Raw genomic sequence first — 24064 nt, forward strand, 5'->3', positions numbered from 1 at the left:
TTCCTGCTTCGAGGTGACTTCACAATATTAATGTTGTTTTGTCCTTCCTAGTTAGAGGTGACTTTATAATATTAAACCATATATTATATATATTATTTATTATATAAGTTCGTATATGTGGGGTTAAAATAGCATAAATTGATTTCAAGTTTTATTTTAAATTTAATCGGCTTTCAATTATCACATCGCTAGATAAGAATTCGACGGACTTTAAAATACATCTTTATCCAATTCTCTTACCTTTTCACTTTAATAATTATAAATTTATATATATTTTTTCAATAAAATATAGCACACTTCTGCGGTTGGAAGTCTGTGACATTGTCTAATGTCTCAGATGAACAGGTAAAAGTGGGTGATAAGAAGTTTTGGAACTTGAAAGTTGAAAAGTAAAGCAACTTTTGTTTTTGATTTTCTTCAAGTTCACACTCCAGCCCCACGGGACAAGACAATTGTGTGTTTGTTGGGTTAAAAAAAACAGATCTAGTACTATAAAACTCCAAGGTGCTGGTCCTGCTGGAGATGGATGGACAAGCCTTCGGATCAGCCCAATCAACGTGTTAATTTTTTAGCCCAACATGGATGGGCCCATCCGCGACAAACTTATAATGATCCGGTCCCGTCCAGTTAATTTGGCGGGGGACTTAAAAAATATAGATCAACTAATTTTTGTTATTAATAATTAATATATTTATTTAACAATATATAAATGTAGTAAATTAATTAATATATTTTTACATAAAAAAAAAATTTACGTGAAGTAACTTAATGAAACGATTGGATGATAATGAGATGCTTTCGTATTAGCAAAGAAGACTATCACCTCGAAAAACATACTCCCTCCGTCCCAATGAATTATATACATTGGGATCGGACACTGAGACCAAGAAAAAGTGTAAGAATTGAGTAAAGTTAGGTGGAAAGTGGGTAAAATGGTGGGATCCACATATTTTTTAATAATAGATTTGAGATAGTGGAGTAAAATAGTGAGTGTAATAGTGTTTTTATTTTAATATAATGGAGATAGTGGGAGGATGTAGTGGGTGTAGTAGTGTTTTAGAGCAAGTCCAATGCTAGATGCTATATATCTATTGCTATTGCTATAATATAGCACCAAAAAGTGTTTTTTGGTGCTAAAATAAAATTTGCACTCCAAGTCTCCAATGCTAAGTTCTATAACTAGTTTCAAATTTAACCAACTCATCAACTTTTACCTAACTTTTATATAGAACCAACTCATTAACTTTTACCTAACTCATTAACTCATTAACAAGTTTCCAATTTCTAGTTATTGATGATGTGGCGACATGGATGGATCCATCCTTGGTTTCAAATATAGAACCAAGGATGCATCTAAATATGGATGCATCCAAATATAGCACTCCTTTGGAATTGAGTTTTTTTTACTTTTGATGCTATAATATAGCAATAGAACCAAGTATAGCATTGCATTGGAGTTGCTCTTATATTATAAAAAGTTGCTATTTTGGAAATGTATAGAAATGATGGGACATCCCAAAAAAGAAACCGTATAGAATTGATTGGGACGGAGGGAGTACTAATAATGAGATGTTTGATTTATTTTATTTTTAAAAATAAATACTCCTACATACCGAAAAAACATGATTAACAGGACAAGACAAGACCAACGTTCCTCCAGTAAAAAACAGCTTGCAAATTACTCATTGGATAATCTTCCTACAACTCTGCAAGCATAATATACACACACATGTATATACATACACTTATCACAATCTCACTGTCACTGCCACTACACTAGTAGTCTAGTACTATTTCCATTCCTCTGTAACCCAATTTTCTTGGAACCCAAAAACTGAAAAAGCTGAGAGATTTCAATGAAGAATTTGAAAGCAGGAAGTTTGGTATGGGTGAAGAGGAGAAATGGGTCATGGTGGCCTGGGAGAATAATGGGTCTGGATGAGCTTTCTCCTTCTGCTCGCCTCAAATCTAGTTCTGCTAAACCTGTGCGCCTTCTCGGCAGGGAATACAGCTCTGTGTAATACACTCTTTACTCGTTTTTTCTTCAAAACATACTTGTCAATGTTCAAGATCTTTTTGCTTATATATCTCAGTTAGTTTTCATCTCTCTCCCTCTCTCCCTCTCTCTCTCCCTCCCCCTCTCTCTCTCCCTCTCCCTCTCTCTCTCTCTCTCCAGTCTCCCATTCCCCTTCCCCATTCTCTCTCTGTCTCTCCCCCCTCTCTCTCTCCCCCTTCCCCCCTCTCTCTTTGTGTGTGTGAGGGAGGGGGTGAAATGAAAGGAAATATTTAGGGGGTTATCTAAAGTTCTTGATATGTAATACAAATCTATACATGCTACTTTTTACTGCTTGCAAAAGTCTACTTAGATATGTTTATTTCTAAATGAGTTGCTATGAAGATTGAGAACTATGTTTATCTTTTGTTTTGTAAAGTTTTATGAGTGTGTATGTTTGTTGAACCTTTAAGACAAGGGTATGATTTTCTTCATAACTTCAAGTTCTAGATTCTATTAGATAGTCTGTTCATGTTTCTTGAACATGTTTTTTCGAATTTGCAGCTCCTGTTTTTTGGATTACTTTTAATGCGATAGATTTGCAGATATAACTATGTTTGCATTGTGCATTCTCTAAGTGGTTTATCTTATATCTGGCAAAAACGTAGGATTTATAGTAAGTGTAATTGCAAATGAGTAAATTACCCCTCTCACAAGTCACAAGTAACTTGAAATGATTAAAGATGATTAGCACCTAGCCATCATTTATAAATGGTAGGTATAGCTGGAGATGTAGTTGCGTGGTAAAAAGATGGGAGGATCCAACCCGATGTAGGCTGGGAGGATCATCCTCCGTATTTGTTATGTTATCTTCTGTATTGACCTTGTGTGTATGATGATTTACTATATTGATTCAATTGTTTTTCTGTTTGCATCTTTTTAGAGACTGGTACAACTTAGAGTCAGGGCGCATAAAAGCATTTCGATGCAATGAGTTCGCTGACTTCATTAAGAATGCTGAGGGCTTGAAGGCCTCTCCTCTCAAAGAACATGTGAAATATGCACACAGAACAGATGCTATCATTCATGCTCTTGAACTTGAAAACAAAGAACCTCGAAGGAAACGGAAAATGACAGGTAATTGATCTCTGTGTCTGTATGTTCCTATATTCTCCGAGTATAATTTTCCAATTTCTTTGGAAGTTTTAACTTCCATCACACTTATGTTTCTTGTTTTAATTTATTTTATCTGTTAAATAAGGTGACTGCTACTACTAAGTGGTTATTTAGAGTTTGCACATTATGAACCAAAGTTGCGAGGTACAGTTTGCAAGTTTTAGTGTATAAAGTTCTTTTCATCTAGGTTCGGAGTAATTTGTTTCAGCAAGGATCCTAAGCAGTTTGATGAATTTCTTGTAATGGGCTATTGCTATAAGTAGGCGAAGAACATTCAAAAATCTTGTTTACAATTTAGTTAAGTCATTGCAGACCGTAAAGCAGAAGCAGTGGAGAATAAACCAGTATGCAGATTAAAGAGAAGCAGATGTGTATACTTGCCAGTTGGATCAAGAAAAAATTCAGAATGCACTAGTTTTCATGCTCAACCCTTACCACGCCTGGTTCGAATGGCTGGTGACCCGTATCAATCCAGTGCATCTGAAAACAATTATTCTTCAAGATCCCCCGATACTTATACTTTTGGCGAATATGCTCCTAACGGAAGGGCAGATGAAACAAGTAAACAACTTTCAGGTGAATGCTATTATCTTCCGTTTCTATCAGTTGAGGATAATTTGAAATCTTTAAGTGTACTACCACTCTCAATCTCGAAGTTTATATGGCATCCTTAATTTTTCTCTTTATTATTTTGAGTCTATAATCTTATGGATTGATGATGATGATTGGTGCTAAACTGCTCATATGTAATATACCCAGGTTGCTGTAGTGGGTATCCCAGAACTAGGAGACACAAGAGGCATGAAGAACTTAGTGACATAACTCGTGATGACCGTATTTTAGATGATGTTGAGGCGCCGGAGAAGAAAATAATGCTGAAACTGAAACATCTAAACCCGTACAGGGATTTACCTGATGGGCAGAGGTTCATTGCTTCTGGAAATGCAATTCAGAATGATAGCAATCCTTTCACTGTAGATGATGTGAAGTGTCCAAAAAGAACTGGATGTTCTGGTAAACAATCAAGGAAGCCGATAAGAGATGTCTACTTCTCATCACAGTTTGAAGATGGTGGCCTGGAAATTTCCAGAAGGCAGACTAGATCAATGTCCTCCACGGAACCGCTGATTGATATCAAGCTGACAGTTGAAACTCGTTACGAAGGAGCATCTGTCCCTTTGGTTTCTCTAATGAGTAAAGTGAACAGGAAATCAATCATAGGGTATCCAGTCGAAGTAGAGAAGTTAAAAAACGGCTCCACAGAGATTATTCTTCCTATCAATGACAATGCCGGCAACCAAATATTGGATACAAAAGGCACTCTAAAGCTCCAATCGTATCCCAGGACTCCAGCTTGTCATCGTCCAGCTACCTCTCTATTGACTCGGTCTGTTCAGACAACTGCAAGGAGGACTAGTGTTTCTTATTTTCCAGCTCCCTCTCCTCCCATCAAGAAGGAATTTCAATCGCTAAATGTTCCCAGTAAGAAAATTCATTCAAGGCTGGTGAAAAGGGAAAACAATTCTCTTCCTGGAGAGATGCTTCAAAATCTGCCTGCTGTCGTAACGTGTGTCCCTGTGAAACTCATATTCTCTAGGTTAGCAGCAGCAGTCCAACTTCAACCCGAAGCCAACATTCACAGTTAAGCACTTGGGCATACTAGCTTAGATCACATTTTTTTTGCACAGAATCAAACTGTTTAGTCTATTCTGATCTTTGTGGACCATCAAGGGTCTGCAAATGCTAGTTGTGACATATTGATTATATTTCCATCTGTTCTTTGAGTGCACTGAAAAACTGTCCTTTCCCTGTTCGAATTTGAGTCTGAAGAACCCCCAACTAAAATTATCTCAAGTTCCTATATTTTGTTTTTCACGGAAATCGCCGTGTGGTTTATCCCCATCCCCGACCCTAAAAAAAGACGCAATAATCGAGCAGAAGCAAGCTAGCCTTCCTTTTTATTTCATCGTTTTTATAGAGGGGGTGGAGAGAGTGGACAAAACAGGCTCCCATTTCCCAGTCGAAAAGATGGGTTCCTTTTTCGTCACACATTTCTCATCGAACAAATACAGGAAAAGAATCATATTGAAAACGAGCCTAACTCAACCCCTTTCTTCACACAATAGAGTTCTTTTACTTTTCTGTAATCACCTCATTCACTCCAATGTGAGTGAAATGCCCTACTTCTACCTACAAAAGGAAATCCAATTGGAAAAACCTGACTGAACGTGGGCTTAGCCTGAAGTTGAAGATTTTGATGGTCTAGCCCCAAATGGGAGTGATAAAAGTCTCTAAAAAGGCCATTCTTAGATAGGAAGCATGAGCGAAGCACGAGCTCCTGGTGCGACATAAAATACCAGATACTGAAATACAAAATATTTAGAACACAAAAGAAAAAACCTAGGAGGGTAGTAGTACATAACTAAACGCAACATGCCAGCACCATTATTTGTATATAATTCAACCACTATTCTATCCTAGCATGCTGTTCAAGAGTGTTTTTACTGCGAAAAACTCAACATCTACGGGCTACTATCACCATGAACTATGACTAGAATACACGCAGTTCAGTCTCACCACCCCCCACATATTATAGTAAAAGAGAAACTGGTGCAAGTTATAAATGTAAATTTACCACTAATACAACCACAAACAGCTTCAATATGTATAACTGCATACGGAGTTTATAGGAGCTGTGATGTTCCCATTACTCGACATGCTAGTTAAGCAAGAGTGAAGCTTTAAAAAGCTCCACTACTGTAGAGACGTTAAAATCCAAATCTTTTTTTCCTCTTGCATCATAAAGCTAAAATGTTAAAGAGAGAAACATGCAAGTATAAGACTGTAAAATATACCTTCTACCTAAATGACCAACGGTCTACTCCTACAAAAATTTTACTATCACAGTAAAATTAGACTCTTCGAATTTGGGTATATTAAAACATAAACTAACTGTCTAGTTGAACATTCGAAACTAAAAGTACAAGGATTGCACTTGGGTTTTACAATTTCACCTAGAGGGTGTTTCAGAAGGCTGACTATTTAAGGCTGAATTTGAGGGAATGGTAGGCAGGGATCCATTTTCTTGGGGGACTGGTCCACCCCACTTTGGCTCACCATCTGATGGCTCAATGACATGAACTGAACCATCGCTCATTCCAAGCGCAAACTGGTTAGAATCAGTTGGATGTGCTGCGATTACCACAGGAAAGGCACCGCTACTGCTGCAAAATCAAAAACCATTGTCAAACTGTGAAATAAAAGGTTGTCTGCGTATTGAATATGATGACCCATGAAATAGCCAATTCAGAAGCCAAAAGTCGTGCACACAGGTGGATAGAGGATAATAAACTTGAGATTGTATGGGGTATTGCATCTCTCAACATTTTCTTGTTAATTGGCAGCAGTTAAACAAAAAGTCTAAAACAAGGCGATTACAATCACATTGATATTACCACACCAGTTAATATTTGAAAGATTGATCTACACTATACGTCAAGGAAAATCAAGTAGATTCTACTCTGAAGTTCTATTCGCATACCTGGAAATTGAAGAACCTATGTAGGCAGAGGATGCTATTCGACATCGGAGCCTCAGCCCGTCCACATCAAAAATTCCAATAGCTCCATCAGAAAATCCAACAAATATCAGCAGACCGTCACATGAGTATATCGCGCTTGATATGGCAGCAGAAAGAGAGTCTCTTGGAGACCACTGCAATAGTTCACGGTTTTAAGCACATAGAAATCTTTATTTTGGAAACAGAGAGTTACACTAGTAATGAATAATGCATGAGTTCTTTGATTCTTTCTAATCTAAAAAGTCTGCCAGCCAAAACCCTATCACGTTATGAGTTGGCAACTAGCAAAACATTAAAACAGCATTTAGTTTGTATTTACTGAAATACTGAAATAAGATGATTAAAAAAAATAAGAACTGATATAAGAACCAAAAAAATACAAGATTAGTTTATTTATGAGGAGACATCTTAATAGCTTAACAGTCGACAGACCAGAATCCAGCTTGCAAAGAAAAAGCTGTAAGGTAAGTTCAATTACCAGTCGCAAGCACTCAAGTTGGCTATCATAGATACCAATTTGGCTTTCATGAACCACAAGCAAATGAGTCTGATCATTGTGGAACTGAACTCTAGTATCCCCAGCCAGAGGAGCTGACTGACCAGATGGTGTCTGTATTGGCCTAGCTATTCTTTTTTCCCACCCATCGATGTTCCAAACACATAGCTATAAACCAAACAAAGAATATACTGTTAGGAATTGCACTTTATGCAATTTAAGCTGAGATATAACTGCTTAAATCAGCTTTCTAATCTCTACCACTTGCCTGTGCATCAGATCCAGAAGACACCAGCACATTCAGTGCCTGTGAAAATGCAAGCCCTGTGATCGGTTTCTGATGACCCTTCAGTTTGATTTTGACCTATAAACTCAGAAAAGTATATGTAGTCATGACATAGTTCTAGGAGCTATTAACACGAATGCTAGAGAAACTTAAAGACATATGCAAAGATCAACCCCATTTCTGTCAAAATAGCAACAAGATTGAACCCAAGAGACTTCAGTTTATAAACAAGAAACACTTTGATTAGCGCTTAGTAATATATTTACAACAAATCAACTTAATCATTTTTATCGGTATTGCTCGCTCAGGCATTCGAAATTAAAACCGGTATATTGCAACAAACTGTGTCCCAGCAACTATCTTATTACTTGCGTGATCAATTAATAAGTGACAGAAAGGAAAAAGAAATATTTACTTAAAACTATATCAAGGAATTGTGTCCACTAGATTTTAATAACATGTGCTATGTTTTGGTTATATTTTTCCAAACAACACACAATAGGCTGTTAGCATGACACGGTATAGGCTTATTCACCTCGTCAACCCTGACATTGTATATTTGAATAGTAGAATCATCCATTCCAATGGCAATAACATTGTTGTCCTGGGGATGGAATGCTAGATAGGTGGCTGCTGGAGGAGGGGGCATAAATGTTGTCATGACCTGGAGAAATGAGCCCATTTTGGATGTCAGAGTTATTAAATAACAAATGTTGAACAGCCATCGAGTAATATGATACTGAATTAAAAAAACCATAAAGCAGAAAGAGAAAGAAAGCCTAAAAGATTGGAACAGACCTTGAAGGTCATCATGTTGAACAGCGACACTTTCCCGCCTGATGCAGACATCACATAAGAATCATTTTTTGATAAAGCAATGCACGCAGCAGATTCTTCAGCTGGTTTAGCTTCATTTATATCATTAGACATAGGAGCGCCACTTGATGGCTGCCACAACTGGGGCATGATAGATGCTGTAGACTGACCAAGTACAAGAGAGAGCAATTAATTATCATCAGTCTTACATATAACTATAAACATCAAATAATAATATCATAACACTAACCTTCCCTGACGGATTACGTTCACTGCGCTGCCATTTCCAGAGCTTATGAACAGCATTGGAAGCAAGGGCAAGCAAAGCTAACCCAGAATTTGTGTAGATTAAACGAACAACCTATAGTACATCGGTTGGCAGTTTAAACTTTGTAGCACAATAAATGTTAAATACTACTAGAAAAACTAAAAGAACTAAGGCGACAAAAATAACAATTAATGGAATTGGTTTGAACCTAAAGATGGACTTGAAATAGAACTTGTGATTGTTATCTTGGATAATATATAGGATTGTTTTAGTGCATCTCAAAGGCATGCTTCTGGAACATACCTTACTAGCTGACAATGGATCAGGCAATCGAATAGCCCTTAGTTGAGTTGATTCTGTTACATCTGGAAACTTCCAGGCTATCATTTTGTCAGCATTTTCCAAAATCTTTGGCTTAGTATCAGCCATCTTGCTACTCTCAGCAGCAGCCTGTAACAAGTCCATAATAAATTGAGCAAAAAACAATCAACTTCGTAGAGAAACAAAACATAGGAACTCCTAACTACCTAAATAAGGAGAATTAAGATGATTACAAATAGGAACACTCACAAGATTGCCAATGGATAATGGGGTCTGCATTCTTTCGGAATGATCTAGGACTGGTTGTATAGGGTTGGAAACATTAGGGCCTAGGGACCCAGAAAATGGAGGCTGTGAAATAATAAGATACTCCGATCAATATTCATTATGAAAAAACAGAGAGGAAGAGATTTAGTTTAATATTCAGAGAAAGAGATTTACTTTAATATTGACTGCTTCTGGAAAACCACGAGAGCTGTCAAATGCTCTGCCTTCCAGCATCCTCAACATACGTTGCCCATCTGAATTAGCAATAACCTTGATGGCATTTTCATTGGCTGTTACAGCCAGTAAGGAACCTTCCTTGTTAAATCTCAATCTAGGACTTGCCTGCATGCGATATAAACATCAATTAAAATGTGGGGAAACAGAATACTCAATAACATGCTCCATCAAAAACAATCTCAAGTTGTCAATATTGTGTGTACTAACAGGCAATCCACCCTCAGCATCGATAACTGTCAGAATGTTATTATTGTCCATGTCCCAGAACTTTATTTGAAATTCATCACCAGCAGCTAGAAAACGATTCCTAGTTGTGTCAAACTGAACAACACCTAATGACCGTTTCCTAAATCCAGAGTATGTCCTTTTAATAGCTCCTTCACTTTCATTCCACTCAACTAGGTGGGATTCACCTTCTTTGCTTGTCCCACAAGAGAAAAGCCTGGAAAGTTAAAGAATAAGAACATAAGAATTATTTACAAATACGAATCAACAGAAACAAACCTGTCACTTTCTCTAGAAACGAAAAAGAAGGAAAAACCCTAAAAAAGTTATATTTTAGCAACACTGGTGCAATATCATGTATCTCAATAACTTCAAAAAATAAAAAATACTAAGCTTAACTGATGAGTATAGCAGTATACTATATATATTGAGAACTTCGCGAGAGAGGGAAAATAAACCTGGTTCCATCAGCACTATAAGCCATTGTGGTGCACCAGTGTCCAGGGGCATCATAATCTACTCTGGACCCCAAACAATCATATAGCCATGCTTTAATTTTCCCATCAATTGCAGTGGAGAAGATGAACTGCAAAATGCGACAAGGAGAAAGAAAATAAGATAACAAACCTGCAAAAAGTTGATAGGAAATACACAGAGCTCCGTTTTTATCAAAGCCCCCCTCCCTTAATCCACCTCCTCTTTCCCCCATAAGAGAAGTCAGCTTAAATTTTATCTGAATTTATAGGCAACGCAAAGAGCAAAACTTTAATGCATTACCTGTATATTTTCTTTAAAGTGAGGGCATACAGAATAAACAGGAGCTTCGTGACCCTCAAATATAAATTGTCTTCGTCCAGATACAGCATCCCACACCTATTACAAAAAGATTTATTTTACGAAATCAGTTATCAGGCTCAAAAAAAGTATTACGCTCAGTTCATTTATACCTTTATTGTTTTGTCATCGCCGCATGTAACAATGCACAGTTGCTTATTGGGATGAGAAAAAGCAATATCATTTACACCTCCAATGTGAGCATCAATCTACAATATAGAAAGGCACGAACTTCATGTCAGTTACATAGCTTTCCTACTAAGAATACATATATGAAAATAGCATGTCTATTGATCAGTTCATAGTTTACTTCTAAGTGCTGTCTCAACTCTCCCGCTGGATTGTATGCATATATCTGAACTATATGCTTCGAGAAAGCGACGCCTAAGAAGAAGAATAAATTAGACACTTTATTTATGATAAAATCTAACGGAAGTACCTGACAAAATAAAAAATAAAAAAAAATCTAACGGAAGTAATTAATAAAGTTGCTTTAATCAAGTGATTTAGCTTTACCGAGTATAGATCCATCCGGGCCCCATATGCACCGGTTGACGGATATTGTTGCATCTTTTACCAAATTAGTCTGGAGAAGAAGTAAAACATTGTTAAAATAGATAACGTGACTTATAGATCATAGTTCAACAGACTAAAGAAAAGGAGCAAAGGATTATCATTTCCCACCTGCAATGGCATTGAACAAGCTGACAAATCCCACACCTTGAATGTTTTATGGACTAACCTTTCACGAGATCCAACTTCCCAGATGCTAATATCACCGACATTAGTACCAACTACAGCAAAAAATGATATATTCATTGTTAGATGCGGACAGATAACAGATATATGCATAAATATTTCTTTCTTTTGTTTACGTCATGATAGAGGTCAAACGAGAGCTAACCTAAAAGAACAGTCTGCTGCTGTGGATGGAAATCCATGCTCATGACATTTGACCCTTGGTTAAGGATCCGCACAACAGCTTTTGGAAGATCATCAGTTGAGTACATATGAGGAGGATGACCGGAGAAGGACACCTGCATACCAAAATTGAGTGTGTCAAACTGGAAGTCTAAGTATCAGCATTAGGTACAAAATCAAGCAATAATGCTGTGCAACAAAAAGATTTTCACATATCTCCAATGCCACCTGGTCCCCTGGGAAACAACAGACATATCTACAAAGCCACTTCAGTTCATACATACCTCGTCAGATTGACCAGTGCGCATACGCTTCATTAGGTGCTCTGAATCACCCATTTGGTACTCCAACCCAGGACCACCAGGAGGCGTTCTGGGATGTTTCAGGAATGCAGCTGCTGATATAGGTGTAGAATATTACGATCAACAATAAACAGAAGACACAAAATAACTTCCGAAAGAATTTAAGTTCAAAGTGAAGAAATAACAGACCCACCTGCACCAGGGGACTGGACAAGACCAGGGGGGGCAGATGCAACAGCAGCATGAGGCATGGAAGGATTGGGACTCGACATCCAACCTGCGATTGCACTTGCAGAAGGAGAAACAATCGGCTGGAACGGCTGTTTGCAAAATAGTACTTCATAAATCAGTTTTTAAACAAGTATCTCTAAAAAAAATTACAAACAACTCCAGCTTACTTACGTTATGACCTCCAAGAGGTGGAAAAACCCCAGCTTTTGGAACAGGTCCAGCAAGAGGGCTATTAGCAGGTGGAGGAGCACGAGCTCCATTGCTAGAAGCACAAGTATGATCAATAAAAAGTGTCTTAATATCAGGGTTTGGACGTGGGTTCTTGCAAAGTTGGTGCTGCCAATTAAGACTGAAATCCAAAATTACTATTAGACAGAGAACATAAAAAGGGTTAAACAAATAATATATACATATATACATATACATATACATATACATGTACATGTACATGTACATACATATATATATATATATATATATATATATATATATATATAATTCATTGTTGCAACATTTTCTTTCATTATAACAACATTTAGAGATAAAGAATGACAATGAATTCAATATTAAAAAGCAAAACAAATACAAAGGAAAACAATGAGGCTGGCATGTAACCTTTGATTAATCAATGTCCGCAACCGTGAGGCTTTGAAAGTTGGAAAGGCGAGTTTCTCACGAAACAATGGATTCGCCTCTATAAGCTTTTTGAGTTCAACAAGCATAATGCTGCGCGCTGATTTTGTATCCCCGTACTTGGAGAGCTGCTCATTTTGCCTATTGGACCAAAAAAATATTATTGAAATGGAAGGTGTCAAAGAAAGGTGACTCCTATAAACAGAGGCATCACACTTCAGGTAATACCTGAAATTGTCTAGAGCAAGTAGTTGCGTGATTTCCTTGAAAAGATCTTCATTGAAAGAGGAGAACACTTTCAAATCCTTTACGAGAATATCAACAGCTTTAGGCCGGTCATTCCTAAGAACAAAAAATAATTGGATTAGCTTGGCTTTTGTCAACAAAATGATAGAAGTATCAGCAATATAAGTTTACCTATCAAGGGCTTCTAGATATTTTTGTTTCCTGATTTCAAAAAATATCTTCATTGAGTAGCGATTGTCCTCAACTTTTGTAAAGCCACATAAATAGCGTTCAACTTCATCCCACTCACCAGCTTGAACTAGCTCGTCAAAGTATTTCATGTTGAAGTAAAAGCCAGACTCGTGTTCCAACCTAATCAAATAGAAAATCAGGTCATTTTCAACAAGATACATTAATACTAATATACGGTCATCTTCCTAAAAGTAAGTAAGGTTTAGTTACAAGTCTTCTTTACAGGAAACATTCAATGACTGTGTTACCGTTTCTCAAATGACAAGAACTGAGAACCTACTAAAACAGTATATATAAATATAACAGTCTATCAACACTATACTACATCATTTAAGCATTAGAGAAGGTCATAACTTAAATGAAAACATGCAAAGTACACTTACTTGTGAACGGTATCCTTAAATTTTTCCTCATCAAGGAATTGCAGTATCAGGAAAACTAGTTCCCGACTCAGAGATGACATGGTACCTGCTCCCGGGATCCCGAAGTGCTCCAGTGCAAAATTCTGAGTATTGACCAAGATATAGTGGGTGGAGAACGAACTCAAACTGATATGGAATATATAATTATCTGATCGCCTGGGGAGTGACTTTATTCAAAACACTTGTTGTCTACAATTTTGATTTCTGAAAGCTTTGAGCAGACTTCTTTCGGACTTCCAGGACTAAATTAATTTATCCTAGGCCCTGTACAGAAGAAGACATACATCAATATCAAGGAGAACTGAGAACTGCTCATAGTGCCACTACCAAATAGAAAGCCAATGAAATTAAACCCATAAATTCAAAGACCTCATTTCATTGCATTCAGTCTTCAAACCAAAAGATTAGTCTTTAAACAAGTATGTAACAATAAAACAAAGTGCCAAAAAATAAGCATACAAATTCAAAACCCTGAATTTCCTTCTGCTCTTTCAACTACACATAACAAAAAAGCCCCCATCACAAATTCGCCAAGACCACACAACAACATAAACAACTTCAATTAACAACAATCAAATTAAAAATCCAAACTTTCCTCCAAAAGGAGCCTTTAATCAACCCAAGATCAATCGAAACCAACAAAGAAAACCAGAAACAAGCAGAATCCATTCACATTAACCAAATAAAACATCAAAGATCCTACCTTTCTCTCATTTTCACATCAAAAAACATAAAAACAAAGAGCAGGCCTAATGGGGTTGCCGCAAAATAACAAAAATTCAACGAAAAACAAAAACCCAGTTCAGATCCACACCCAAGAACTCAAATTGCATGTAAATGAAGAAAAGAATTGAAAAAGAAGCATACCTAGGAGCATCACATGTAAGAAAGCTAGGGTTTTTAGTTTGAAGCACCTATTTTGCAGACAGGAAGCACAACACAAAAACCTCTTTTTATGTTTATATATGTGTGTAAAGTATAGATGGATAGTACACGTTGTTTGTCTAGGTTTCTCTCTCTAAAAACATCCTTTTATACTAGGCTCCTTGTCTTGGGTTTCTCACTTTTCTCTCACTCTCCAAGTCACATCAGTATTGCTGTCTTTAGTGATTTTGGGGAATTTTAAAACTACAGACCTGTCTCCCAACTGTACCAGATAAAACATTAAAGAGGTAAATTATTTACTTCACCCTCGGACAGATTAGAATGTGGTACAGTAAATGTTCAAGATTTTGTTTTATGACTATCCTTTGACAGATTTTGATTTTGGTCCTCTCACTTATCTCTAGAAAAGAAAGTTACAGGACTCAAAAACAAAATTAAATTTATAAATATAAATATATGTAAATTTGTAAAAATTGATATTAACAAAATTAAGACACAATTTAAGACATATATTCACGGCATAGTTATGTAATTTACAATTTAAGAAAAAAATTGTAAGTATAAAACTTTTATTTACAAAAGAGGAATCACAAAATCTCTGTTTTTTATTTTAAATTAAAAAATATTTATTTATATATTAAGTCAAAAATTGACATAAAGTTAAAATAAGTCAGAAATTGATGGTATGTACTTTTTATGATTTTCACTAAAATCATTAATTTTTTAAATTATATTTAATTGTGATGGAAATTCTGTTTGAAATTTGTGTTTAAAAACGAGTGTTCTGAAAACAATATTGTTTACGGTTTTTCGATATCTACATATCATCAGTATTAAATGATAGTGACGTATAACTAGCTATTTTCTTAAAGACGAGAAATGCGTTTTTAGATTTACCAAATATATGCATGTGATACAGTCGGAGTAAATAGAGTTATTAACATGATACCGTTGGACATGATACAGTTGGAGTAAATATATCCATGTGATACGGTTGGGGTAAAATATGATATATAGTTATTGTGAAAGTTTATTATGTCGTTATCAACTAGACATTAATAAATAAGATGATATATATAATTACGGTTTGGCTAGTGTGTGCCCATGGGCACATGCTAAGCGCGGAAATTTTTGTATTTGGGAGATTTTGATTGGTGTGGTTGGTGTATTTGCAGGGGGGTCCACCATTATCATAAGATAGGAGCCAATCAAAATGATCCAAGCACAAAATTTTCCGCGCTTAGCATGTGCCCATGGGCACACCATAGAAAAACCGATATAATTATTATGAAAAGGTTCATATTTTAAATTTAATATCATTAAAATTCATAATTTTTGATTATTAGTTAAATAAATAATTACAAATATTTAATATTTTCACTGGCCATGTATTAATTTAAATTGGTCTTAACTAAATTTGTAATAATAATTTATTTCATGCAAATTTATGTATAACTATTACTAAATTGTCTTTGAAATAAATTGTAACAACATTATTTTATCACTAATTGTACTATACTTATATTAAAGTTAACTAGATTTTCAAATTTCATATTTTAATCAATTTTATAATATAAATATTGCCAGGCATAAATTCAAATTTTTCTGTTTATACTGAAGACGTAAATAAATTACAACATTAAAATGATTTTTAATAAAGATATTAAAAAATTTGAACTTGGTTCTAATCGTGATCATGAAATTTTTGTCAGGAATTCAAGAAATTTAAAAATAATTTATAACTTTTCTGATATCTACATTTTGAGTATTAAATGTCAGTGACATATAACTACTCCCTCCGTCCCTCTCATTTCTTTACAGTTACTATTTTGGGATGTCCCTCTCATTTCTTTACGTTACCATAAATAGTAAGTCTTTTCATCATTACACCCACTATCTTCTCCCACTATCTCATATTTAACAATAAAAACTACTATTACACCCACTACTTTCCTCCACTATCTCAAATCTATTATTAAATATTGATGGGTCCCACCACTTTACTCACTTTTCACCTAACTTTACTCATTTTTCATACATTGTCTTGGTCTCCGTGTCCCCCACCAATGTAAACAATTGAGGGGGACAGAGGGAGTAGCTGTTTTTTGAAAGATGAGAACTGCTCTTTAGATTTATTAAGTACATTTATCTGATTTATCTGATTGTATTTGATACTGTTGGAGTAAATGCGGTTATTGATTATACATCGTTAAATTTTATAAAAAATTATTTATTACTTTACAGTTGGAAAGTGGAAAAAGATATATACATTAATTGTGTTGAAGTTTTTTTTTATTTTGAGATAAAGCCAAGAGAAAATTTCCCAAAATATATATTCCGGGTGTTTTCCTTACAAATAAATGATTTTATTATTATTATAACATATTTTATAAAACAAGTATCAAAACCATGACAAATCAAACCTCTTGACTGTCAACCATAACCTGATTGTTAAATAAGTAACGAGTTAAACAAATAATTGTTTTATTTTCAGACCCTTAACACATAGAACAATTCTTTAATCTAAAAAATATTACAATGACATATCGAGTAATCTGATCTACATAAGCATTATCAGTACTTGAATGTTCAAAACTATCTGTTAAATCGACTAATTTTGGATCAACAAATGTCCCGGGAATATGAACAACGTTTGAGCTCTTACGCTGTCCATTACCGTCCTAAAATCGATGCGAGTTTTATAAATCTCCCAAAATACCCATATAAATCTTTCTCAAAAACACTGCCAAAACTCATACCAATACACAACAACATAAAAAAAACACGCTGACATCCCAAAAAGATGAGTATGACCCACAACCTTGATAATAAGGTACTCGACAAGATCTAATAAAAATAAATTAGATTTGGGTTTTATTGAAAAACTGAGAAATGAAAGATAGTATGAGAGAGCAAAGGGGGTTTAATCCAGGGATGGAACCAGAAATTTTTTCGGACGGGCGAAATTTTTTTTATCCAAAAAATACATACCGACAATCTAGATTTTATTGACAAGTTCATGAATTTGCATGTACAAAATTCAAATTTACATGAGATTTCTATATATATATGATGGGAACATCAAAATTTGTAAGTTTTTTGGGGACCAAATAAACTCTATAATTAATTTTTATACTCAAAATTGAATAAATACAAGCTTTTGGGGAGATTTTTGTGGGGCGGCCGAATGACTATATAATCAAATTTTTTCTCAAAATAGAATCAATTGAAGTTCTTAGGGGAGGTTTTGGAGGGACCATGACTACCCCATGTCCGCTGGATTCTATCCCTGGCTTAATCGATGAAGGAGATGAAGATCTAAAAAGTAAAGAAGTGACCGCTAATACTTAAATTTAATAACTAAATTCAAAATGATTGTTAGTGTCTGTCCGTAAACACATGCTTGAGAATCCGTATCTTTATTTGAAACATTAGCATACCCTAGGCCCTAACGCAGCTTTCCGGCTTTTAATGTGGTTCTTGGGCCATCTTAGGTGCTGTTTGGCGTTGCTGTAGACAGCAACATCAGCTTTTTACCGAAAAGTAGGTAAAAAATTGTTTGGTAATTCTAAAAACAGCTTTTCTAAACAGCAGTTTTTAGCTGAAAAGCCACTTTTGGAAAAAGCAGGTTCTCCCATACTTTTGGAAAAAGCTGTTTTTAGCTTTTGCTGGAAACTGTTACAAATTTAAATATCATGTCTCACAAAAAATTATTATTTTTTATATTATAACTCAAAATAAGCAAATATCAAAAAAATTACCAAACAGTTGTCTGATTTCTACAACAGCACTTTTTTACTAACACTTTTTGTAACCGCACATCAATTTTTACCAGCACTCTCAAACAGACCCTAATTACCATCGGAGGTTCCCATCGGCGAGATGAGAAACCAAAACTTTTGTCCTAATGGTTGTTTGACTAAAATTATTTCTTAAAAATAATAATTTATTTTTAAAAAAAAATACGTACAACTTTCGTATTTTCTAAAACAAGTCTTATTCTTTTGCTAAATAACTAATATAATACATCTTTTCAACAATTATATCTAATTTTATTTAAAAAATATACATTCTCCAAAAAAAGGGCTCTTAAATTATGTAAAAAAGATGATAACCCCAAACAAGGCTATATCCCATATTATTATATACTTATATATAATAAGCGTAAGGGAGATAATTTGATCGCATGGTCACATGATCCATAAGCTTATTATCCAATGTGACCCATAAGCTTATTATCCGTTGTATCGTATATTGAACAAATAATCACCGTTAGATCAGAACAAAATTAACTTCTAATTCTATAAGGCAACTGATATCTACTTGCATGTTTATAATTATTTTTTTGAATCCAAAACAAATTCTGTCTTTCACATGTTTATGATTTTTTTAATCCAAAATATACATTTTCTACCAGTTTTAATTGTAGAATCTTATAAATCGCACCGTCATAAAATTATTTTTATCTATTTTAAAATTAATAAGCCGGATATTTTTAATCCAAAATAAATATTTCGTACCAGTTTTAATTGTAGAATCATATAAATCGCACCGTCACAAAATTATTTTCATCTAATATATTTTAAGATTAGTAAGCCAAATTTAAATCATATTATACTAATTCTAATATAAAATACATTTATAAATATAATCTAATGGAAGTTGACGTCACATATTCTACTCAATATATATTAAAACTTGATAGAAAAAATTTAATACTTTGGCGTGATACATAAGAGAAAATGAATGGCTTGATTACAATAGTTTATTTGAAGTCATTTAATGGCTGTGACGGTGTATTTTATACTGTATCGCCACTGTATTGCCACTGTCGGATGATCCAACATGTGTGACCATTTTTTTTTTTACAGAAACAAGTCTGAAAAGTAAAATCTATATATTTTTACAATAGTTGAGACTTACAAAATTTTAATTTATTATTTATAAATTAAATTCTTTCACACCATTTATAATATAATTAAAAAGCTTATAAATAATTCAAAAGTTCCCGTACTTTGCACGAGCTATAAGTTGGTAAATATAAAGCTATGTAGACATATTAAAGAGGTCGGAAAAATCACAGTTCAATATTTTTTTTAGTCTCAAATCATAATAAATATAAAACCATCGCCTCTCGACATTTATTTCGATAACAAAACATCATCATCAATTCTAATTCTTTCCACAAACCTCTAATAATATTAAACTCAAATAACTCCATCAATATTCTTTTTTTTTGCTAAATAACTCCATCAATATTTAAATCTAATAATATAATAACTAATTTAATCCAACAAATCTTTTACTATAATTAGAATTAAAAATATATTGCTCGCAGCTGTTTAAACGACAACTTTTTATGAATGTAATATTTGATAGTATTATATCCTTAAAAATATGATAATAAAGAGTCTTTTTCTCATTTTAATCCCCACTAACAAAGTAATTATTTTCTTTTCTTTTCTCTTTGTCGAAAACCTAAATTACAAGTTTACAAGTCCCAATTACAAAATCTACGCCCAGAAACTAAAAACCCAAAATCATTTCAATTAGTAAAACCCCATTTCGGATCCAAAGATGCAGAGATGGTGCTCCAAGCTCCGATCACTTTCCGCCGCCGCTAACCACCGCACAACCACCACCACCATTACTCCTCTCACTCACTCAAATCGACTTCTCCACTCTTCTAACACTCCTAATCATTTCATTCACAAACCCCTTTCTATTTCTTCTATTTTTAATCCCCCTTTTGTTGCCCCTTTAAAATCAAGCCTCTCACTCTTTAATCATGCTTCTCCAAGCAGTTTAACAGTAAGTATTTGTGATTTTATTATTCCCCTTTGGGGGGGGGGGGGGGTTTGATTGGTGTTGGTGAAATTGTTGAGGAAATGATGAGGCCCTTGTAAATGTTGTTGTTGCAAGTTTGCTAGTTTTTGATTTTACGTGAAATATAGGTGTAAGTATGTGTGATTATATGACTACCCATTTTGTGTTTCCGATGGGTTTTTGCAAAATTCTTGAGAAAATGGTAAGGTTGTTGTGAATGTGGTCGCAAGTTTTCTCATATATGATTGTACCATATGTATAGTTTTTATTCTGACAATGTAATATTGCAATTTTTGAAACGCCTATTTTATGTTAGTTTTGAGGGAAAAATTTAGACCTTTACAAATGGTGGTGAATTTGCACCCGTTTCAGTTTTTGATTGGTTTTCCAGAAGTCGATGGCAAAATGACAAGACAGTAAACAAATTGCTTCAAATTCTTTCATTTATGATTGTCCAATATCTTCTTCACTCTTCTTGAAAATGTACCTTGTGGAAGATTCATTTTTATATTTAAATGGTTTTTGACAAATTGTGGTCCTTGCGGATAACCTGATGAGAGCCCGTAAAAGCAATAAGTAGAATGTGCAGATTATGCTTTTTTGTTCATGAAAGACCCGTTTATATCTTTTGATTGGTTTCTGAGTAATCACAGGGAAATGACAAGACGCTTGTAAAGTAAATATTGTTTGACATTTCAGACACACGTAACAGTGCAATATGCACAATTAAGTTTTTGGAAAGTGATATATCAAAGGCAGTTATGTTACTCATATTATGTGTAAAGAACAAAGATATTTTGGGTTAAGTTGATTGTCAATCTTCTTCCTTGGATTTGTCTATTTAGTTGATACAAGTGAGGCATTGGACTTTAAAACAAAGGAAAAGAACATTGAAGCTCAGGAGGCCGGCTACTCCTATTGTCTCCAAGGTGAAGAAAATCAAAATGAAACCCTATTCGTATGTCCTCTATCTTCTTATATTTGTATCTTGGAATGTACTACCTCCGTCCCAATTTTTTTGTCTTGCTTGACTTTTTATGGTCAAATTGACCAAATTTTGTCTAATATTGAAATTATATTTTGCATGATTTTAAGAAACTGAAAAATACATGTTAAGGTATACTAGATATAGTTTTTGATAATATATTATTTATATTTTTTTTCCAATTATCTAATATATATAATTTCTAGTCAAGTATTTGGTAAATTTGACCAGAAAAAATAAACAACACAGATAAATTGGGACAAAGGGAGTATAATTTTACATTTACATGTGCGTTGTAATTTTTATGTAAAAAGATGATGAAGTACATTTGTTTGATATTCATCAGGTCATACAAGGGAAGATTTAGGCTTATGAATGATGGGCTGATTAGACGTTGGAAGGAGGGGAAAAGGCACAATGCACATTTGAAGGTACTACCATTCTTTCTTCTGCTACTGAACAGATATACCTGCATTTTTTTTTTAAAATTCGGGAAATCTTATAAGAAGTATTTGTGGAACTTTTAGTTTCCACTATTTAAAAACATTTTTATCGAATATTTTAAGTGAAGGAGCTTATATTTTGACATGGGTTTGACTAGATTACTCGTCTATTTCATTTATTGTCGCGGAGCTGGATTTTCATGATGCCTAGTAGTATCTACTATCTAGTGACTATACTACCCCAAATTTTGATGAGGCAGATTAAATAGAGTGCTTTGAGATGAAGTGTAATGCAGATAGAGGTTTTGCAAATTAAAGTATTAAACTGCTAGCTGGATTATAGATTTCCTCTAGACCCTGATTATCTGGTCTAATGTATATATACCAATGAGCTTTAGTTGTTATCTTTGAACTTTTGAATTGTGATATATATATTTTTGGAACAGATTAAAATGGAATCTTATTGGAGTGAGGTGATTATAAATTTATAACTACACCACTTCTGTGTATTGATATGGACCCATTACTCAATTACGGTATCAGTTATCATAAAAACAAGTTCTAGTTAGAAGCATCACTTGCAAGTCTCAGTTTGCTTTCATCTGGCTTTTGTATCACTATTAATTATAATTTAGAATTGTAGGTTATAAGCTACATGCTAGAACAGTAGGGTCCTAGCCTTGAGAAGATTAGTAGTGCTGAATGGATGCAAGGAAAAGATTGCACTTTTTACTCATTAACCGATAATCAGGGTAATTTGATGTGACATTTATAATAAGTAGGGGTAGTGATAATAAACAGAATGAAATAAAATAGGGGTATTAATGTTCTTTACTTGCTTATTCTCTTAGAGATCCTTCATGATCCCTGTTCTTTTATTTGCAATATTTCTAATAGTTAGTTCTTAACCTAAGAAATATCATTACAGTAAGCAAAGTCTACACGTATTATAGGGGTTGGAGCAGTATGCCTTTTGCCCCTTCTATTTTAGTGATGCTAATTGGTATCAATGGATTACTGTTGCAGCCACTCTGCCTCTAATATTAACTATCAGTTAAAAAAGAAAGCGTGTTACCTTTTGTACGACTTATGTTTGAATAATGTGTCGATGTAACTATATCAAGTATGTGTGTTGTCAAATGATTTAAGGAAATTTGTTCAAGTTATTGCATAATGTTTGGGATGCCAACCCTATTGTTGCCAAATAATAGCAAAAGTAAAATATTCCATATCATATAATTTTCCTTTTCTCAAAGTTAGTTGTGTAAAACAACGAACTCTTTGTATGGACACATTTTTCTGTTCCCATAAATTTTAATTACTGCATATTATCACTGGAAACTGAAATAATATCTGTTATACAATACCTAGTTTTCATCCTTTTACGAGTTCTTCATGGAGTGATTATAATCTGTGTACTGCATGTCTTTCAAGAAATTAATTGGTATCTGTTGCTAATTACAGTCAAAGAAATCCAAACGTAGACTCAGGCAACCTGGCATTGTTCCAGCGGCTTATGCAACAGTGATGAAGAAGCTAAATTTTGGCGGCTAAATTTGAATAATCTGGCACTACCAATATGGATTAAAAGAAGTATTTAGGTGGCTGTACTCTAGTTTTAGATGACAACTGCGGAGCAAGGAAATTGAGAATGTTTTGTTCATTTTAGTTGTTGCAGGATAATCCTTGCCATCACTTGATTTTCTAAAATCAGTGATAAAAATGATTTGTTATGATTTTTGAAAAAGAATTGTATTGACGACACGGGATGTCATTGTGTTCAGAAAGTGTACAATCTGGTACTTATTTAATCTTTTATAATAATTTACTGCATCGTTAGTACTTAGTAGTAGTAGCTGTTACAGGCTGCAGGTGCAAATATGAGTTGCCATTGCTGTGGGTCATTTTCCCCCATTATTGTCAATAAATTATCTGTGAAACTTGCAGATTCAATTCCAGAATTTGACATAAACTGGCTTTGTCTACAAACATGTTTCACATTTTGTGGTTAGGTTATTGTGTCCTTATGTTCCGACATATATCTGTCTAATTATAATTAGCAGAAAAACTGAAAGTTTTTCAGCGTGATTTTCATCAGGTGGTTGTTATATGACACTCTTATCGTAGATGTTCATACATGTAACTGCAAAACACGTGGTGCAGTTATAGGTTTGAAATGAAGAAAACTCATGCATGATACGTGAAGAGCTCGAATCAAACAATCCTTAACATATACCGCAATTTCCTTCTGCTGATAGTATGTCATTTTTGTGAAATTTGGGGTCCTAATTAGAATTCCAAATCTTTGGAGTTTCATGACAGTTCATATGGTAAAAGTGAAAGTTCTGCAGATGTTAGTGAACATTTATATACAAATGATTTCAAAGCTACCATTCACCCATCATGCAAAATTTCAAAATATTAGGTTGATTCTTGTTGT

At 34.3% G+C, this 24064-nt stretch overlaps 3 protein-coding genes across 6 annotated transcripts; 2 read left to right on the plus strand and 1 right to left on the minus strand.

Moving 5' to 3' along the window:
• The first annotated feature begins 1679 nt into the window (after positions 1 to 1679).
• LOC108192967 (uncharacterized) lies at positions 1680 to 5044 on the plus strand. Its single transcript, XM_017359518.2, has 4 exons — positions 1680 to 2017; positions 2937 to 3130; positions 3482 to 3745; positions 3929 to 5044. The coding sequence occupies exons 1-4, from the start codon at positions 1857 to 1859 to the stop codon at positions 4813 to 4815; spliced, it is 1506 nt and encodes a 501-aa protein (XP_017215007.1). The 5' UTR covers positions 1680 to 1856; the 3' UTR covers positions 4816 to 5044.
• An 893-nt stretch (positions 5045 to 5937) lies between these two features.
• Positions 5938 to 14509, minus strand: LOC108192898 (protein TOPLESS-RELATED PROTEIN 2). Of its 4 annotated transcripts, none has more exons than XM_017359449.2 (26): positions 14353 to 14509; positions 13447 to 13749; positions 13004 to 13183; positions 12815 to 12928; positions 12569 to 12727; positions 12125 to 12302; positions 11916 to 12042; positions 11705 to 11814; positions 11404 to 11536; positions 11184 to 11293; positions 11016 to 11085; positions 10810 to 10883; positions 10613 to 10708; positions 10443 to 10538; positions 10124 to 10251; positions 9648 to 9882; positions 9378 to 9545; positions 9186 to 9287; positions 8919 to 9065; positions 8598 to 8708; positions 8330 to 8512; positions 8067 to 8195; positions 7514 to 7609; positions 7228 to 7413; positions 6711 to 6883; positions 5938 to 6393 (listed from the first exon to the last, which is right to left on the minus strand). In XM_017359449.2, the coding sequence occupies exons 2-26, from the start codon at positions 13524 to 13526 to the stop codon at positions 6180 to 6182; spliced, it is 3399 nt and encodes a 1132-aa protein (XP_017214938.1). In that variant the 5' UTR covers positions 13527 to 13749; positions 14353 to 14509; the 3' UTR covers positions 5938 to 6179. The 4 variants fall into 4 exon arrangements, with proteins under 4 accessions (XP_017214938.1, XP_017214946.1, XP_017214922.1 ...); XM_017359457.2 differs by having other exon boundaries at positions 5938 to 6390; positions 14353 to 14491; XM_017359433.2 differs by having other exon boundaries at positions 11705 to 11817; positions 14353 to 14491.
• Positions 14510 to 19834: 5325 nt separating this feature from the next.
• Positions 19835 to 23463, plus strand: LOC108193038 (uncharacterized). Its single transcript, XM_017359607.2, has 4 exons — positions 19835 to 20181; positions 21042 to 21154; positions 21528 to 21612; positions 23089 to 23463. Exons 1-4 carry the CDS (start codon positions 19948 to 19950, stop codon positions 23176 to 23178), a joined length of 522 nt encoding a protein of 173 aa, XP_017215096.1. The 5' UTR covers positions 19835 to 19947; the 3' UTR covers positions 23179 to 23463.
• Positions 23464 to 24064: the final 601 nt, after the last annotated feature.

The sequence above is a fragment of the Daucus carota genome, chromosome 1, assembly GCF_001625215.2.
Source record: "Daucus carota subsp. sativus chromosome 1, DH1 v3.0, whole genome shotgun sequence".
NCBI classification, from domain to species: Eukaryota; Viridiplantae; Streptophyta; class Magnoliopsida; order Apiales; family Apiaceae; genus Daucus; species Daucus carota.

Bases quoted from the DNA above. Each gene is read 5' to 3' on its own strand.
- LOC108192967 (XM_017359518.2), top strand. From the start codon at position 1,857: ATGAAGAATTTGAAAGCAGGAAGTTTGGTATGGGTGAAGAGGAGAAAT. The intron at 3,131-3,481 runs GTAATTGATCTC...AAGTCATTGCAG, and splicing joins AAGGAAACGGAAAATGACAG to ACCGTAAAGCAGAAGCAGTG. The intron at 3,746-3,928 runs GTGAATGCTATT...TAATATACCCAG, and splicing joins AACAAGTAAACAACTTTCAG to GTTGCTGTAGTGGGTATCCC.
- LOC108192898 (XM_017359433.2), bottom strand. From the start codon at position 13,526: ATGTCATCTCTGAGTCGGGAACTAGTTTTCCTGATACTGCAATTCCTT. The intron at 9,883-10,123 runs GTTTATTTTCCC...TTAACTTTCCAG, and splicing joins TATAGTGCTGATGGAACCAG to GCTTTTCTCTTGTGGGACAA. The intron at 8,709-8,918 runs GTATGTTCCAGA...GATGTACTATAG, and splicing joins ATCCATTGTCAGCTAGTAAG to GTTGTTCGTTTAATCTACAC.
- LOC108193038 (XM_017359607.2), top strand. From the start codon at position 19,948: ATGCAGAGATGGTGCTCCAAGCTCCGATCACTTTCCGCCGCCGCTAAC. The intron at 20,182-21,041 runs GTAAGTATTTGT...TTGTCTATTTAG, and splicing joins CTTCTCCAAGCAGTTTAACA to TTGATACAAGTGAGGCATTG. The intron at 21,155-21,527 runs GTATGTCCTCTA...GATATTCATCAG, and splicing joins ATCAAAATGAAACCCTATTC to GTCATACAAGGGAAGATTTA.